The 18,328-nt window shown below is 31.8% G+C and overlaps 2 protein-coding genes and 1 pseudogene across 6 annotated transcripts; all 3 read right to left on the reverse strand.

Moving 5' to 3' along the window:
- Nucleotides 1-3,400: 3,400 nt before the first annotated feature.
- LOC130969397 (probable protein phosphatase 2C 52) lies at nucleotides 3,401-8,045 on the reverse strand. 5 transcript variants are annotated; one of them, XM_057895089.1, is made up of 7 exons: nucleotides 7,840-8,045; nucleotides 6,951-7,043; nucleotides 5,798-6,308; nucleotides 5,358-5,702; nucleotides 5,156-5,273; nucleotides 4,835-5,058; nucleotides 3,401-4,262 (listed from the first exon to the last, which is right to left on the reverse strand). In XM_057895089.1, the coding sequence occupies exons 3-7, from the start codon at nucleotides 6,056-6,058 to the stop codon at nucleotides 3,795-3,797; spliced, it is 1,416 nt and encodes a 471-aa protein (XP_057751072.1). In that variant the 5' UTR covers nucleotides 6,059-6,308; nucleotides 6,951-7,043; nucleotides 7,840-8,045; the 3' UTR covers nucleotides 3,401-3,794. The 5 variants fall into 5 exon arrangements, with proteins under 5 accessions (XP_057751072.1, XP_057751069.1, XP_057751070.1 ...); XM_057895086.1 differs by having other exon boundaries at nucleotides 5,798-6,335; XM_057895087.1 differs by having other exon boundaries at nucleotides 5,798-6,343.
- Nucleotides 8,046-13,073: 5,028 nt separating this feature from the next.
- On the reverse strand, nucleotides 13,074-14,244 carry LOC130965684 (sodium/proton antiporter 1-like; annotated as a pseudogene).
- On the reverse strand, nucleotides 14,244-14,477 carry LOC130966369 (uncharacterized). Its single transcript, XM_057891161.1, has one exon. It carries the CDS (start codon nucleotides 14,475-14,477, stop codon nucleotides 14,244-14,246), a length of 234 nt encoding a protein of 77 aa, XP_057747144.1.
- Between the last annotated feature and the right edge of the window lie 3,851 nt (nucleotides 14,478-18,328).

Here is an 18,328-nt window from a genome sequence, read left to right on the forward strand (position 1 = left end):
ACAAAATAAAAAGAAAAAGATGAATAAGAAAAAAAGAAGAAGAAGATGGTGATGATGATAAAAAAAAAAAGAAGAAACAGTAGAAGATGAGAAGGAAGAAAAGGAAGAGTTTTGAATTATGCAAAACTTATCAGAATAAAAATACATCAAAAAATTCTTAAAATACACCCAAATTTGCTGTAGAAAAATATTTTTTCTAATATTATATTTTTCTTCTAAATTGAACCACACCTTAGCCACTTGATTGGATTCAAAACAATAATCAATTTCGTTCTAGTTTAATTGACAATCTGAACCTGAATTATTTATTATCTTCAATAACGAGATAACTGATGATGAATGAGAAAGAGAAAAAGAAGAGAGGAGAAGAAATTTAAATAAAAAAAAAAGAAGGAGTAAGAGGAGAAGGAGGAAGAGGTGGTGTTGATGACGATGATAACGAGAAAGAAAAATTACGAAGAAGAAGAAGAAGAGGCACAGAAAAAAAAAAAGAAGAAAAAGAAGAAGAGACACGGAGAAAGAAGAAAAAGAAGAGACATGGAGAAAAATGTAAAAGCGCGTGAATATAAATGAGTTGTATAATTTATATGAGTATAGATGTATGTGGAGAATAACTCTTGAGGTATTAAGTGTTTATTGATATTCAGCTCAATCTTAAAACAGATAAAAGGCATGTTAAAGTGTGTCAACATCATTTCTAATTTTTCACAAGTAAACTTACTTATTAGGATATATCATGATATTTATATATCAATTAATTAATATTAGTTTATATTTTTATTAATGATAGAATATTTAATATTTAATATTTAATATTTAATTATTTTTTATTTATTTATTTATTATCTATAAATAAACAATATCTTGTATTATATTTTACATAACCAATACTCATAAAATTCTCTTTACTTTTCTCCTTCAATTTTTAACATGATATCAAGTATTTAATATTTTTTTCACTGATAATTTATTCACAAAACTCTTTAGTTTTTCTTTTTCTCTTCGGTCCTAAGTTCTCTCTCCTTTTTCGGTCATCTTTTTTATGTTGTTTTGTATCACGACCCTACCATTACATACGTTTCATTGTTTCGAGTTTAACGGGCCCAATCCTATTGTCAGAAGCCTCCGGCCGCACTTGCCAACCTGAATTTTTTTTCTAACTCTAGACTCGTCCTAAGATCGCCTCCCCTCCCCCACCCATTTATTGATATTCGATTCAACCTAAACAAAGATGAAATGAATATTGAAGTCTTTTAACATTATTTCTCATAAGTGAAATTGCCTTTTGATTGTTTACTTAGAGGAATAATTTACCTGAAAACAAACATGCTTGCATTGCACTTATCAGCATTTAGAAAAATTTTAAAATGTATAGATATAATATTTCATTGATTTTTAATCGTTAATTTTAATTATAAAATATATATAATATATAATTAAAATCAATAATTTAAATTTACTGAAGCACTGGTGTACTAGTATACTTAAAAGATTTAAGATTACATTATTATAAGTCTATTTTAATTAAAAGAAAAAATTGATGTAAAAAGCGAAGAGTTACAACTTAACTTATAATGCTTTTAAAGAAACAAGAAAAAGAGAGGAAAAAACTGGTTTTAACATGTCTGTTATGTCCTGGAGCTACGAGACTAATCTTTAATTATGTTGAACCTCTCTTGACTAATTCTACAAATATTCTTTATAAGACATCTCTTATTGCAAATTTATCATTATTTTTTTCTTTTGAAACCAAAGAAGCTCAACACACAAGTACTAGTAACCTGGAGATTACCAAATGAAAATTACACATTATAAATACACTTAGTAAAAGACACACCAATAGTTATCTCAATGTTATCTTCGGCATTGTCATCAACAACAAAAGGGATCATCACACCTCCACTCCTTATAGTGATTCATAGACATGTTGAATATTTCTTCGGACCCTTTTCTTATGATCTGAAACAACCTCTTGTTCCTTTCTAGTCAGACGTTCTAAACAACCGCAAAAAAACTTTTGAACTACCTGTTATACTCCTCTTTCCTATTCATAATGTCTGTTTAGTTTTGGAAATGTTCCTTCAAATTACCTGGACAAAACCATAGTCTCCCAAGCTCAGATAACCACACACACCACACTTGTCAAGTAAATTCACAGTCAAGAAACATTATTAAATAAAACGATATAATTAAAGAGCTATGTTACTGCAATATAGCAAAAATGAAACGTTATTTTAATATATTGTTATCTATTATCCACTGTCAAATAAAATGAGACACAAACAAAATTAAATTCACATTCAATTAAATAATAAATCGAAAAATATTAAGGCATTACTGCACAAACAATATTTTTCACTAAAATATGATAAATAGTAATTTTTTTTTAAATTATTTGAAAACTCAAACCTTGGTTGTTTTTGACATATTATTCATGATGCCCTCTACTCGTTTCCTAATATAATTGACATATGCTACTATATTATAATGGCAAGATATAGTATAATGAGCATTTAAACTCTAAAAAGGAAGATGATAATTCAACGAAAAAATTCAACTAGATTCACAGCATAAGAAAGAACTCTCTCCATTCTAATTAGGCATCGCCAAACCTCCAAAGAGTAAAATTCTGTTAGTTGTTACCTTCACTTCACATAGCTGTGGAATGTGAGTTAAATGGTAGGTATAACTAACCCTGTCCCTAAAAAGGTGTCCAAATTACATCATTACTCGTTTACTAATTCATGAACAGCTTTATCAGACGAAAGAAAGATAGAAAAGTCTGAAAAACACATCATTGGAATTACATAGTTCACATCACACATAATTGCAAGAATCTGAATGGAGGTTGGCTTAGCTTAGCTTAGCTGCAGTTCAAATAAGACATGTCACATTCATGTTACTGTGACTGTCGGAATTTCGATGCTCTCTTAGCCACAAATTCTTAAATCAAGGACACTATCATAACTACCTCTATCAAAGCGTGCATTAATTTTCATTACAATAATTGTGTAATAACGTTACTTTCACGTTTAATCTAGTAGGCTGCGACCACCCTTGCATGAGCTCATTATATTATTATTTGGACTATTATCATTAGTCATGGTTCGGTGTATAGAGCTTATATATAATTATAATTAGGATAATTCTAAGGTTGCCTCAATCATAATCAATTAAAAATAATCTGTTAAGAGCATACATAGCTGGCTACATGGAATTTCCTAGGTGGAACATCTTTTTAATGTGTCTATAAAGCAATACTATTTTCAACCAAGATTTGCTGGAATATCTTAGACTTAGAGCAACAAAATGTTCCTGTTAAAGTTGAACGTTATTGGGGCCTTAAATTGTGCTAAAAGGAAGAACCGCTTTTAATGGTTCCAAGCTAAGCAAGAACAAATTAGTATTGTAATGCTTTTATCATTCATTGCATCACACATAATCTATATTGCAAGAGTGTTGGTTAAAACTTGTACATACAATTGATGTGTTACTTTGAATGACATAAAGTTGATTACTTGATTACTTTCATTTTTCTTCAGTTGAGTATCTAAGAATTTGTCATGATGAAACCCATTAATCCATTATGCTTTTGTGAGCTTAATGATTAAAAATTTAAAACCTACTTTTCACCTTTTTTTGGTGTACTCACTTTTTCTTATACAATCAACTCTTCATAGTAAAAGTGAGTACCAAAAAAAAAGATCTTGAAATAAAATGATATTTCACTTGCAAGAAAATTTTTTCTTTTGCTGAATAAAGTAAACAATCTCCATTAGTTAAAGCAACAAATTTCATGATTTTGGCCTTTCCTCTGAAAATCTAGGTAGTTGGACCAATGAGTTCACACGAGTAACACCCTCCAAACCTGACCAATTTTGATCATCAGCTGATGATGCTCCATCTTCAACATCAATGGATTGTACACCATTATTAGGCTCATTTTCCTCTGAGGATCTAACTGTGAAGTTCCTCTGCAAAGATGGCTCGGATTTTAGTCCGTCGTCTGACTCGACCGGGTTTCCAGAGTGATTGCTCTGGAGGGTTGCAGAAGAGAAGCCTTGTTCGTCATAGTCGGATTCTGTGTCCATTTTACCGTCCAAAAATAGGCAGACCACGGCGCAGTCGTCCATCTTTGAAGTCGGATACTTAAGTTTCCACTCCCGGGCTGCAGCATCTACCAGAATCCTTGCGGCTGATGACCGTGTTGGTGCCGAAGATACTATCTCAACCACCTCTTCATTGCTTAAAACATCCCAGACCTGGAAAGAATCAGAATCAGTTACATTCGGAGGAGACATGGAAAGATTCCACTGCTAAGTGCTAACAAACTATTGGCATAAGGAGAAAAAGAAAATAAAAAAGTTGAAAAATCAATTATTGCAGAGAATAGATAAATTATTGAAAGCATACTTATCCAACAAAATACGAATATTTGGCAATCAAAACAGTAGCTGATTTGTTTCTTATTTTCAACTCATGAAAAATCAAGATGTTTGACATGGCAGTCTCAATCAAGTTAAATTTCATGCAGCAAAGTATGATTATGAACAAAGCTCCAAAGTTCCCACTATCATGCACAAGCTTTGCTGCCAGTTCATAAGAATTATTAGTTCTTTTCAACATTATTAAAAGCTCAGTTCTACTAGATGGTTGGATCCTCACTTTTTTCTGTTCCTTCATTTTTTTTATTGGATTCTTATAGGCCATGTTAAATAGTAAGTTAGTAACCAAATTAAACAAGAATAACGAAAAATATAGTCCAACATTTGAAAGATACAGACAAAAGTGAAAAAAAGATAATTAAATAGAAACGTGGGTTTAAAATTCTTACACCATCTGAGGCAAGAACAACAAACTGATCTTTGTCAGTAAGCAGCCGGTGAGAAAATTCAGGTATGGAAATCACACCATACTCCTTCAAGCAGAAATCTCCGAATGCTCTAGCCATCGCTAATCCCGGTGCGTCATCAAAAGGCAACCATACCCTTGGCACCTCAGGCTCATCTTGCAAAGCAAACACCCTTCCCTTGCATCGTTTAATTCTTTCTGCTTCTCCTATGAGGATTTAAAACCAAATTGAAATGGGTTAACATATAGCAAAAAACACACATGGAACAAAGAGATAGGATGAATTCTGATGCAAATAACAAACTTGGCAAATCGGGCTTCAAATCAATGGTCAACTGAATTGCCACCATGGAGTCATTGCTGTCCTTGGATCCCATAACTGCTCGAGAATCCCCGATATATCCCATGAACAAATTTGAGCCCTGGTAAGAGAAGAAACTGAGAAAACCATAATGGAATCAGAAACCATAGCTAGATTCTCTTTATTACTTTCTCCAATGTGTTACCTGCTTCACTATAGTGACAGCCGTGCTGCCACTACAAAAGCAGTCCAAATTCGGATGAGACCTGAGCTCTTTGTCCATAGACTTATATGCCTTCATGAAAGCCTCTCTCCATGTTGAATTCAGTTTATCCTCGGCTGATAAATCCTTCTGAAAGTCTCCATCGTCCGGTTTTACATTCCCCTTGAAGCAAGCTTTACCTGATCCGTTTCGCTTCGATTCAGAAGAATGCAGAAATGAGAGCAGTTTCAAAGGCAAGGCGTCCCTCACTTTGCGCGCAACGAGATGACCATGTGGACCGTGGCCATCAAAGACACCACAAAAGGTCATATCTTCAGACATAAAATCCTGCCCAAACATAGATTGAATTTGGTATGTCAATGCCTAAAAAATGTAACCAAGAATCATAAACTGTTCCTCTGATAATACAAAAACATACTTACTTCCCACACAATCATTGCATCCTGATTGATCCCTTTGCGACCCTGCTGCGTAAATATGCAAGAAGCTCTACTCTTTCCATTAGTGAAAATCCTGCTCGGCAACGACGCCAAATGGTGTAGTGAAATAACATGATCAGAGAAGGTTCTCCTTGCTTTCTTATGCACACAGCATCCGATTTCTAAGCAAGATGGATTCGCCATCTCTCCATTGCTCCGGCTGCTACAAGTACTCTTACTACTAGTTGAGACACAACACCCCATTTTCCTCAATTCCAGAATACAGACATCTGTGTTGAAAATAATGCCAAAAATCGAAATTCCTTCTGTCTGTTTCAACTATATAGATCTCACACCATATTGCTGAGGTTTCAAGTTTGATCAACTTAGTAAACAACTTTATCTCATCAAAGAATTCTCTTTTCTCTCAGGTCAAAACATTAGCCCACTTTACACTTATTTATAGAAAAAATGGGATCTTCATTCCTTGGTCAAATGCAAAATCTGGTGGCGCCTATTTGAATAATTGATTAAAAACCAGCTGAGAGTCTCAAACACAAGTAAGACATGTGAGTTTAATAGTCAATAGAGGGGTATCCGAAGACATGTAAAATTGAAACCGAAAGTTAAAATATAAAAAGGGGTCAGCAAAAACAAGCTATGTGAATTAAAAGAGGCCTAACATGTGAATAAGGAATAGAATATACTAAAAATCTGACTGGTCATTGAGAACATTTAAAAATGGAGTGCTTTGAGAACTATTTTAATGCAGAAACTGCGCCTTAAAAATTGAACCAGCAAACAAGAAAAAACAAAAGCAGAACACGAGTTAAGACCATGTAACACATTTTTTTTCTTTTATTTTTTCACACAAGTTGAGACAGTCAAATTTTGTTGTCTTTCCTTCTCACAGAAACATAGATCCAAAACATCTAAGTGCTTCTCTCTCTAGCCTTCACTCTCTCTCTCTCTCTCCTTAAATTTAAACAGAGATAAAAAGGAGAACGTGCCTGAAAAAAAAATACAAACTTTTTGTCCACCAAGATAAGAATAAAATAAAAAGAGAAAGAGCATCTAATATAATCTAACTGGAAGAAAAGAAGTAGGAACAAAATATAGGATTCGAATTTCAAATACTTTACTAATTTTCACTAACCTGAATGAGATCCACTTCTTTGAAGAACGAATGAATTCACGTGATTACAAGCATGAAAGCTAATTCCATTGAACCCGTTTACTTGTGCAAAGACTGCAACAAAGTAAAGCACAAATTTGAAGTTCAAACTTAGAGAGAAAGAGAGAGAGAGAGAGAGAAGAGTACAAAAAAGTGAGGTTTCCCACTACAGAAAAATACGAGAAGCGATAAAGTGAAAAAGCACAAAAAAGCAGAAAAGGACGAAATAGAGTTATGATCTTGTCAACAATGAACAAAAAAAAGAGCATAGTGTAGCGTAGGGGTATCAAGTAATTATCATTACCGAATAAAATATTAATTAGTAATGTAACAAAAATTGAATAAATAACTAAAAGAGCACGGGTAATTAGGTAAAGAGATGCTCAATCAAATTAAGAAAATAAGCACACAAGATGTCAGAGGAAGAACAATGAAAGTAAATTTCAGAATATAACTGAAGTAGCTGAAGGTGGTTACTCCATGAAGACTGAAGAGACATCTCGGTGTGAACTGTGAAGTTAATATTATAAATTATTAAATAATTTGACATAATTCTCTGCATATATTTGACTAAATTATTTAATTATTTATAATATTATCTTCGAGTAACTACCGTATCGTAGCTGAAAGCCTAACACATAATGCAAGTAGAAACATTTCACAATTAAAAAATATAAGAAAGTAAATATAAGAATAATAAGAATAGTTGTGAGAAAGAAGAGAAACATACACAACATGCAAATCTGCAATTAACAATGGTGCTAAAAGAGAGGAAAGAAAAAGATGCTAGTGTTAAATGAAGGCAGATGCAACATTAACCACCAAATTAACCAAGTAAAGAAATGTGTTGAGGAAAAAGAGGAATGGTAACCTTAGAAGCAGGGAAAGTGGGAAAATTGAAGAAGAAGAAGATTCCACCACCTTTGTTTGTTGTATTTAATAGTAATAATGCAGAAGATAAATGGGTAGTAATGGATGTTAGATGGATGAGTGAGAGTGAGAGTGAGAGAAGGGAGTGAAAGAAAGAGCGTTGGAGTATTAATAAGGAGAGATGAGAGTAGCTGAGTAGGTAGCGTGGTGTGGTGTGTGTTGCTGCATTCATTTAAAAAGCAGAAGTACACACAACATAAAGAAGGGGAGTGACAGAGAGAAAACTAAGCTTTCATCATGAAATCATAAATGCTATAGAGTTTTCGCTAATATTTTTTTATACGAAACAAATATTAGAGTTTTGGCTAATATTTTTTTATACGAAACAAATATTTGTATTTTTTTTTGGAAAATAAATTTATTTGATGTAATTATATGTCACTAAATTTTGCAGGTGAAAAATTAAGTAATTAATACAAAAACTGTGTGTTGGACATGTGTTAAGATGCAGTAACACATTTTTACATGTATCGACATTTTCTGCACATTTATAATAGTGTAATATATTTTAAATATTAATATTCAACTAAAACATTATTTTTAATTTATTTTTATATTTAAAACAATTTCTGTAAAATTTTAGTTTTTTTTATTATAACATATTTATTTTTAAAATTCTACTACCTTGTATCCTAAAGATATAAGTTAAGTATATGCATATCATAAAAAAATATTTTATAAAAATTAATTATTTTTATGTTTTTAATATTTAAATATATCAAAAGTATTTAAAAAAATTTATTATTATATTTTTAAAATATATCTTTAAACTACAAATTAGCTAAAATTTTTTTATTATAATTTGCATAAAATTTGTTTTTTGGTTTTAATTCAATAAAATCTAATAGGTTTTTATTTTAGTAATTTGTCACGTCTATATTTGATATTTTAGATTAACACTTAACGAAATAAATAATATTGAATTAAAATAAAAATGTTTAAATTTTACTATATTAAAATAGTAGAACAGTGTTATAAAAGTCAAAATCAAAAGATAATAATTTATGAAAATTAAAAATTTGTTTATTTCTCTTTAATTTTTTTCGCAAGATGACAACCCATTTACCGTGAGTTATTTAAAAAAAATAAAATAGTTAATTATTTTATGAGATATATTTTTGGAATTTAATTTAGATGATAATATAAAAAACATTGAATTGAATTCATAAATCTAAATAACTTTTTAAATAATTTATTTAAATTGATCATTTTTATAAATATGACAACATTATTTTTTTTTGTCATACCACAACATTATTTAGATATATGTATATTATATTATTGCTAATACATGAAAATAAAATCATTTTATGCCCATTTGATATTCCAACTCTGGGTGTCTTAATTATGACTCATGAGAGGAAATGATGAGTCTTCTGGTCACATCTCCGTGTGGTAGGCATTTTTTACTTTTATTGTTTTTATAATAAGACGGGACTAATGTTTTAAAAAAAAAAAAAAAAAAGTTACAGAAACTCCCCACCGCAATAAAAAAAAAAATGAGTTCTATGATGTCTTTTATTATAGTGTCTAAATTACCTAATTTTTTTTAAAGTAAAAAATAAAATGTTTAAAACAAAAAATAAAATATTTAAAATTTATTAAATATTATCTATTTTCCTTTTTTAGTAAGTTAGGTACAATATCAAAGGCATCATAGCATTCACAAAAAAAAAAATTGGTGTATTTGTTTATGTAGGATATTACTATAAAGATTTTATAATTGTCTTGATATAAAAATATTTTTAGGGAATTTTATTCTATTCTTTTTAAAATAAAGGGTAAATTACCCCTTGTGACATATATAGTGATTATTCACTAATTATTTTTCTACCAGAGTTCCAAGATTTACGTTATCTTCTTTTTTCTTTTCAATTGACGCGATATTTCTCTTGAAACTTGATAACAGTGTCATTTTCATAATTCCCACCAAATACACCTCTTCTTCTCCAATTTTAAAACCATAATTCCTCTCAAATCCAATCACCATTTCCAATCAATTAGGTTAGGATTTTAAACTTGTTCATATGCTTTCAATCTCCCATTTCAACGAGCATATCTATTAATTTTTCAACTCTCTTCTTTCTAAGATTTTTTTTCTAGTATTTTTCTTAAAATTCAGTCGGATCAACAATGACACTCCTCTTCAGATAACCAACCCTCATAATCTTGTATAACTATATAACAAACACAAATCAAAATATTAGTTAATCATAAAAATAATGAGTCAATAATTACCATTTTAGGATTTTTATTATCTGAATAATAATTAAAAAATAATTTAAGAGAAATTAAAGAAAAAAATAAAAAATAAAATACCTTGGTGTCTTCTTTCACGCACCAATTACCATCATTTTTAACTAATATATCACAAATTTCTATAAGTTTTTTAGCTCTCTCCTTTTTAGGATTTTCTAACGATCGTATTAGAGATAGCAATTAGATTTAACGATCTTATTCGAACTTTGAAACTCTGGTTGAAAGATAATTTATTAATAATTACGGTATATGCCACAAGGGGTAATTTACCCTTTATTTTAGAGAGGGTATGGTAGAGTTCACCAATATTTTTTATTATTAAATAATAAATTGTAAGGTTTAATTTTAATATATTATAAAAGTATTTTTTTTTAAAGTGTGGCTAAACAAACAAAATACACTTCTAATACAAGAATTTTTATAAAAAGATATTTTTAGCATCTTCATTTGAGTAGATAGGTGCCTTTTGTTTAATATTGACAATTAGAATATTTTGTAGATATATAGGTGTAGTTCAATACGCGAAAGACGTGTTAGAACAACATTTTCAGTCTCGTTATTGGAGCAACATGTAGAAAATGTGTTTGTCCAGAGATTCGTCGAAGACATAGAAGTACTCAGACAACTGCTGGAGGCGTGCTGCATCAAAGATTCCAACCAGCTTTTACAGAGAGTTGCCACATATTTTCGAAAAATTATAAAGTCCTTTTTAACACAGAAAGGATGTGTTAAAACTGTGTCTGGATGAAGAAGACAGCTCTTTTCTACGAAAATAAATCACACAATGCTAAAACTTTTTAAAGTGAGCTCAACCCTCCCCTTCCTCTGTTGCATCCGGGTGAAGAAATAAAGATATATAAATGAAAAAAATTTTAAGAGAAAAGAATTCTGCAATGAAAAAGATAAAGAGAGTTAGTAGTTTGTTAAAATAAAAAAAAAAGTGATTATGCATTAAAAAATATAAATTTGTATTAGTAAAAAATGATACATAATTATACCGTACTTAAAGAATATATTATTAATTATTTGGTTCATCTTATTTATGTAAATTAATAAATCTTATTTTTTTGTATGTAAATTTTTTAATTTTAATTAATTTTTTTTAGTATCAACATCATATGTTGATATAACATTGTTATTTTAGTATTATTATTTTTACTTGTATTTAGTTTATTATGTTATTTAAATTTATAATTATCAAATTTAATAAATAATATAAATATTAAACTATTTTCGAATGATATTTTTATTTTTTAGTATAATATTATTTTATTTTTTGTAATTAATAAATAAAGAAATAATATAAATATATAATTTTTTTTAATTTTTTTGTTATAATGCGATTATTTTTCTGTAGATTTAATAAATAATTTAAATATTAATAACTAAATAAATATGATTATTTTTCATATTTTTGTTTTTGTATTTTAATTTTTTGTTGTCATAATATGTTTTTATTTTAATTTGTATTTAGTTAACTTGATGGGTAATAAAAATATTAATAAATATTTTTTATTTATTAAAATAAATAAATAATATAAATATAAAAAAATAATTTTTTTCGGTTATTTATTATAATAATTATTTGAGGATAATAATATTATTATATTTTATTTTATGTTTATTAAAAATAATAAATAATATAATTATTAATAAATAAATTTTTTAGATAGGTATATAAACTAGTAAATAAATAGTATAATATAATATTTTTATTTTATTTTTTATTTATGTAAAGTAGTATAATAAATAATTATTGTTATAATCTTCATTCATTTAAACTAATAAATATATTTAACGAATAAATATATTTTTGTTGCACCAGCCTAACAGGAATCTTATGGTCTATAAACTTGATCCACTGGAGACGTGAAATCCGATGATAGAAGACGTCTTATGAGCAACGGGATTCCACCAGGTTTCGAGAGTTGGGGTAATCAGAGGATTTTATTCCCTTACTATTTGCTCTCATGAAAAGATAAAGGCCGGAGACTCACACCTTTGTATTGTCGGTGGGTGAAGTTACCGTTACATTAGAAGATATAGCTCATATATTTAGCCTACCAATTGAGGGAGAGGTTGTGAACAGCTAGACAGATAGCAATCATGACTTCTTGCAGAACAAGAGCATCATGATTTTTGGCAACGAACCTATTGTGAGTAGTTCCTCTAAATCTTACACAACTAGAAAATGGATAAATACAGACAGATTTACAGACAGATTTAGTCTTTATTACAGACGGATTTTTGGTTACCGACGGATTTTGTCCCTCTGTAAAAGCCCCGTCGGAAATTATTTACCGACGGATTTTTTTTTTCCGTCGGAAAATTACCGACGGATTTTTACGATTTACCGACGGATTTTTCCTCTGTAAATTCTCCCTCCATTTCCTGAAGGCGACAAACTTACAGACGGATTTTCCATCTGTAATTACAGGCGGATTTTCAGACGAATTTTCTGTCTGTAATTACAGGCAGATTTTCAGACGGATTTTCCGTCTGTAATTACAGACGGATTTTCCGACAGATTTTTCGTCTGTAATTTACAGACGGATTTTCCGACGGATTTTCTGTCTGTAAATTAAACTTTGGAAAATCATGATTACAGACAGAAAATCCGTCTGTAAATCCGTCTGTAAGGTAAAATAGATTTTTTTTTTACTTTTTCTAATTACAAAATAAACTTGTTTTCATACAAAATAAATATAAATTTAATACAAATTTTTATCTAATTTATATTTGAATATTTATAATATTTCAAAACATAAACAAATTCATCGTATTATCAAACTAAAAGAAAAGTATTATAAACAAGCAAGTCAATATAATTCAAAACATAAACAAAATATATTGATCATCAACTATAATAATAAGTAACAACCATACATCAAAGTGTGTTGATACATTAACTATAATTCAAAATATAAACTCAATGTATTGTTCAACTATACTAAGTCCTACTCCACTTTTGTTGAAAGCTAGAGATTCCTCAAATATGATGCCTACATATCCTATTACAAATAGTAATGCCATGGCAAGATCCTGCAGTCATGGTCACAGACTTGTAAACATATTCCCAAATGCAAACACTTCATGCTGAAATATACACAAGTGAATTTCAACTAAGAGGACATTGATAGACCTGATTTGCGGCCACCCAAGAATGGTTAATTGCCACTGCCCCAGTTGCAGCTGCTGCAAATACCGCAACAGCTTTGAGCAAATCAGTCTTGGGCTTATAACTGTCCTCAAAATCTTGTGAGCTTGTTTCATGGAGTGAACATAGGGGATCACAGTTTCAGATTCAGTTGGTAAGTCCTGAAAATATTTATACGTGAAGTATGAGTTAAGCACTAAGCTATAAGCAGCAGATATGTAACTTTGCCACATATACAGAGGTTTATATTTTATTTTTATTTTTAAGTGGAGTTGATATCATTAGGTTCAAATTCAACAAACTTTCCAGAAATTTTGAATCTTGCATTGGTTTTTGAGGTGCCCTTGACTCAAAATATGCAAATCAGTATCGAATATACAAATTCACAAACTTTGCTATAAATGGGTATCCATAAGAACCAGGATCTGCTGCTGGGAAGAAGCGGAGGAACCTCTGGCCTTATCTTCTGCACGCGCCAAGACATGATTACGGAGCAAGCTGGGCCCTCTGATTCTACAGAGAGAGGGGGGCGAGGATTGAAGAGAGTGAAGGCGATATCTCTATGAAGGCAGTTATTTCAAGCAAATGTTCAAACTACACAAAATTAACCAACTTATAATTCATTTCATGTTCATGAGTTGAACTGAAACATCAGTCAAGTTTGAAAATGACAAAGTATAACTTGATGACTAGAGTCATTCATTACCTGAACTAAGAATCTAATCAACTACGTCCAGTTTATGTCCTTGAGTTGCACTGGCATATCAGTCAGAATGGCTCAAGCATCAGTTTAAGAAAAGTAGAGTTCTTTTTTGTTTGAAAATTTAACGTAGGAAAGCTGAGGGTATTTCCAAAACACCAGATATTAACATACACAAGATTAACAAAATGTTTAGACAACACGTCTTGAAATCTCACCTTGCTAGGCATTATCCAGAAATAAATTTCAAAATGATGCAGATGGAGTTGAGAAGTATGAGAGGAACTTTTAGGTATTGAGTTGCGTAAATAAGACCTATGAGCTCGCCTTTGAAATATTTTGTCCTGCCACTTGAAAAATCAGATAAGCCCCATCCTTTAGGTGCTAGAAATCGGTCCTCATTTAGTATCTCCAGTGCATTTGCAAGAAGCAGGAACCCCTCAAGTAATGTCCACAAACCCATTTCCCTGCACTGCAAAGAAATCATAAGAAACTTAAAAATAACTTCAAATCATTTGCACTAGCTCTTTCATGTGTGGCTCAACTATTGCCACAAGTGTGAAATGATAAATGACTTAGACAACTTCTATCATACAAAGCTTTCTTGCAGAGGCTAGTATTGACCACCCCTCAAGTTCCTTCACATAAACTGTCTCAGTATAAGGGTCCTAGTAAGTTCTGAAAGACAAGGGATCCATATTATTCTTAAATTAGACCAGAACTATCAAAACGCAAATAGAATAAACAATTGATAATAAATAATTAAGGATGTGAAAGTCAGAAGAACAATGAGTAGTTGATGCTTCAGCTTGACAAATCATTGAAAAACTATGCTCTGGCAACTAAAAATGAAGACCACGCCATTGTAGAGCATTGATTCTATTTCTATAGCATATAACTACTCTGACATCAGCAGTTCTTTCAATTGCATTGTCTCTATTAACCTAAAATGGCAATTAATGCAACTGATATATATACATGGACAACAAGGAACCATAATTCATCATAACAAAGGAAATCAACTAAAACACGATAATCATTGAAACAATTGGAATGAAAAGATGTAAACATGTTAAGTCATGTAGATCAGAGTTCACAACACAACACAGCAAAAGGAACACCGATCAAATAACACAAAGATAAAGCTAAAGGCTATAAGCTACAAGCTCCATTAGAGATCTGCTAACAAATGCAACGAACAAAAGTGAATGTGACATCGGAAATCTCTTGAAATAACCTTTTAGGAACAACTGCCTCCTCCTTTAAGTTTTCCAAGGATTCTTGAACCTTCTTCCGAACTAGATATTTAGAAGAATCAGAATCATCCAAATTTGATAAAGATGTCACAGACCCTTCCAATTAATCAGCATCAACTGCAGACTGGTGATGAAGCAGTAGCCTCAAACTGTAAATATCTCAGATTCATTAAGATTGAATATTTATGCAGCTTATTACCAACATAAATGGCAATAATATATATTTTAGTTCTCTTGTATAATTTCCCCTTAGGAATTACAAAGCACCAATATATATAATCAAGGAAACCATCAGGCAACTACCAATTAAGAACCATAGAACTATGAAAGCGTTGTGATTATAAAGTACAAGACTCATTAGAACAAAAATGAAGTGTTAAAAAACTGAAAGAAGGACACCATCAAAACATTTCAAATTTCTAGACAGATTTCTAGACTTAAACAACTTCGTTTACCATCATATACAAATAAAATCAAGTGATGAGTAACATAATGAAAAATGAGTAGCAATTCAATTAAGTAGGGCCCTTCTGAGGCAGTGGGGTGGTACTGAAAAAAAAATCTTTCAAGTGATTACAACACAAGCAATGAATCTTTGGCTCAACATGAACAACATAAAGCTAAAAATATACAAACCTGAAAAATGACAATAGCTGCTTAAACGCATCTTCTAGTTTAGAGATATCTTCAGCAATCAAATTATTTTCATTGAATACAATGGAATCACTAACTGTAAAGTCCATTCTACTGCCAAAAAACTCAATGCTGCTTCTCAGTCTCCCACTTCCTTCATAAAAGAAGTCCCTTAGCTTTCTTCTAGTTAACTCAGTTTTTAAGTTCAGTGGCTATGAACATTATTCCACTGCTCGTCTTCAAAAGCTCAGCTAAATAGAATCATTTTGCCCTGCCATTCATCCACTCACGTTTGTCATTGTTAAAGGTTTAATTTGTCAGAACTTGCAAACTTAAAGCTTTGTGAGCTTTAGTTTGAGGGACATGATATCAAATTCAGCTGTGGCTTCTAATTAAATTGATTGTTCACTTGAAGATAAATGGCAGAAGAATATAGAAACTTACTTGGCTACCCTTCTGTACAAGGCTGGCAATATCTTCCAAGATTGGCTTAGCAAGGCACTCTAATCGGCGAATTCCTCAGAAGAATCAAGTTCCCTCTCCTTTTCATCATTCAGCTGCAGTGGTAGAGTGCCACACACATCTGATTCCAGAGGCATAGAATCCAAGTCAGAAGCCGAACCGGTTGCACTTTCAGTTCTAGCTAAGGGCAGCTTCCTAACAGCACTAAGTATCCTTGTGACTTTGAGCAAGGTCTCTTCGGTATCTCTTGAAGTCTGAGCCGGCACATCGAACCTAAAGAAATGTTCTAGAGACACCAATTTGGCAAGTTCATCTTGGTACTGAAATTCATGTCCTTCCCGAACCTGTTTCATGAATTAAAGGGAAAATCATACTAGTCTAGAAACAATAACAGGGCCAGAGCTTATATGACAGAGCTTAATTGAAGATGGTGACAGGATAATTTTGACTAACCAAAAATGCAGTCTCATTATACGACCTTAGAACAGTAACCACAGCCAAATCAACGATCATCAACGACTCCAGGAGCCTCCAATTTTCCAGATTCAGGCCAAATCAAATGCAGAATTTTCACTACTCAGTAACAATTCAGCAAAGCTAGCAGCAGAAAATTCAATAATCACATATCTCCAATTTTGGAATTCAGATTCAGAATATAAAATTGCAGAATTAGAGTCTACAACATCAAAAGCTTCAGAATCAGCAAGGAATCCAAAACTTACAGAAGAAGTTCACATCAAAGGAGAAGAAGGAGACTCATCAGATTTCAATTTTACATTTTAACCTCAACAACAAACAAAATCAACAGAGCTGGCAGATCGAGCAATAATTCAGCATTCATCTTTGTCTATTTATGCAGAAAACGAAGAAGAAGCAATAGATTTGGCTGAAGAAGAAGAATTAGCTTTCAATTTTGAATTTCAACCAGTATAATCAAGAGCAATTTCAGTTCGAGCAGGATTCCAAAATTCAATTCCAAAAACTGCAATCAAAATTACCTCTCATTCCAGAACACACAAGAGAAGAACACCTGGATCTACATTTGGCGCATTTAGAGGAAACGGCTCGGGCCGATCTGAGGAGGAAGTTGCCATCCAGGGCAGCGGAGTAGCAGCGGAGGGGTTGAATCACCGTCGGCAAAGTTGGAGGGAGATGACACTGTGCATGAAGGAGGCGGATGGGCCCAGAGCGGTGAGAACGATGACGACGCGACTACCTCCGTGACCATCAGGGCAGAGATCTTCCCTGAAGGATGAGTGCAGTGATTCCTGAACCGGTGGATGAGGATAACCAGCGAATGGCTGTTGCTGAGGTCAGTGATGAGATTGTGCGATGCGACCGGCGGCGGCAGCGGTTAAAGAAGCTCGTGGACGGTGAGAGAGCGTGGACGGAGAGAGGAAGAAGTTCTTCACTTGTGTGGAGGGTGAATGAAGCTCGAGAGACTAGGGTGTAAGTTAGGGTTAGCTCCATGTTTTCAGACGGAAATTTTTTAATTACAGTCGGATTTTTCTGTCTGTAATAATTTACTAAAATACAGTATTTTGTTTATTTAATTACAGACGGATTTTCCGTCTGTAATCATTTCTTTTGAAAAAAATTAATTTTACCGACAGAATTATTGACGGATTTTGTTTTCTGTCTGTAATTTATGCTAATTCATTTTTTTATTTTCCGACAAAAAAATCCCTCTGAAATTCTGTCTATATTTCCGTGGGATAAAATTCGTCGGAAATATCCGTCTGTAATAATTAATTTTCTAGTAGTGTTATATAAAACTAGCATGGGTTCGCCGTATCAGAGACTTAGAGAGCCATTGGACACTTTGGACTCTATTCAAAGATACGTCAGATGCCAGATTTTCTATTTGCTGGGTTCGACCCTATTCGCGGATAAGTCGACGGCCTATGCCCACGCGAAGTATCTATCGCTGCTCGGTGATTTTCAGTGGATCCACACTTACAGT

Source organism: Arachis stenosperma, chromosome 3, assembly GCF_014773155.1.
Source record: "Arachis stenosperma cultivar V10309 chromosome 3, arast.V10309.gnm1.PFL2, whole genome shotgun sequence".
NCBI lineage: Eukaryota > Viridiplantae > Streptophyta > Magnoliopsida > Fabales > Fabaceae > Arachis > Arachis stenosperma.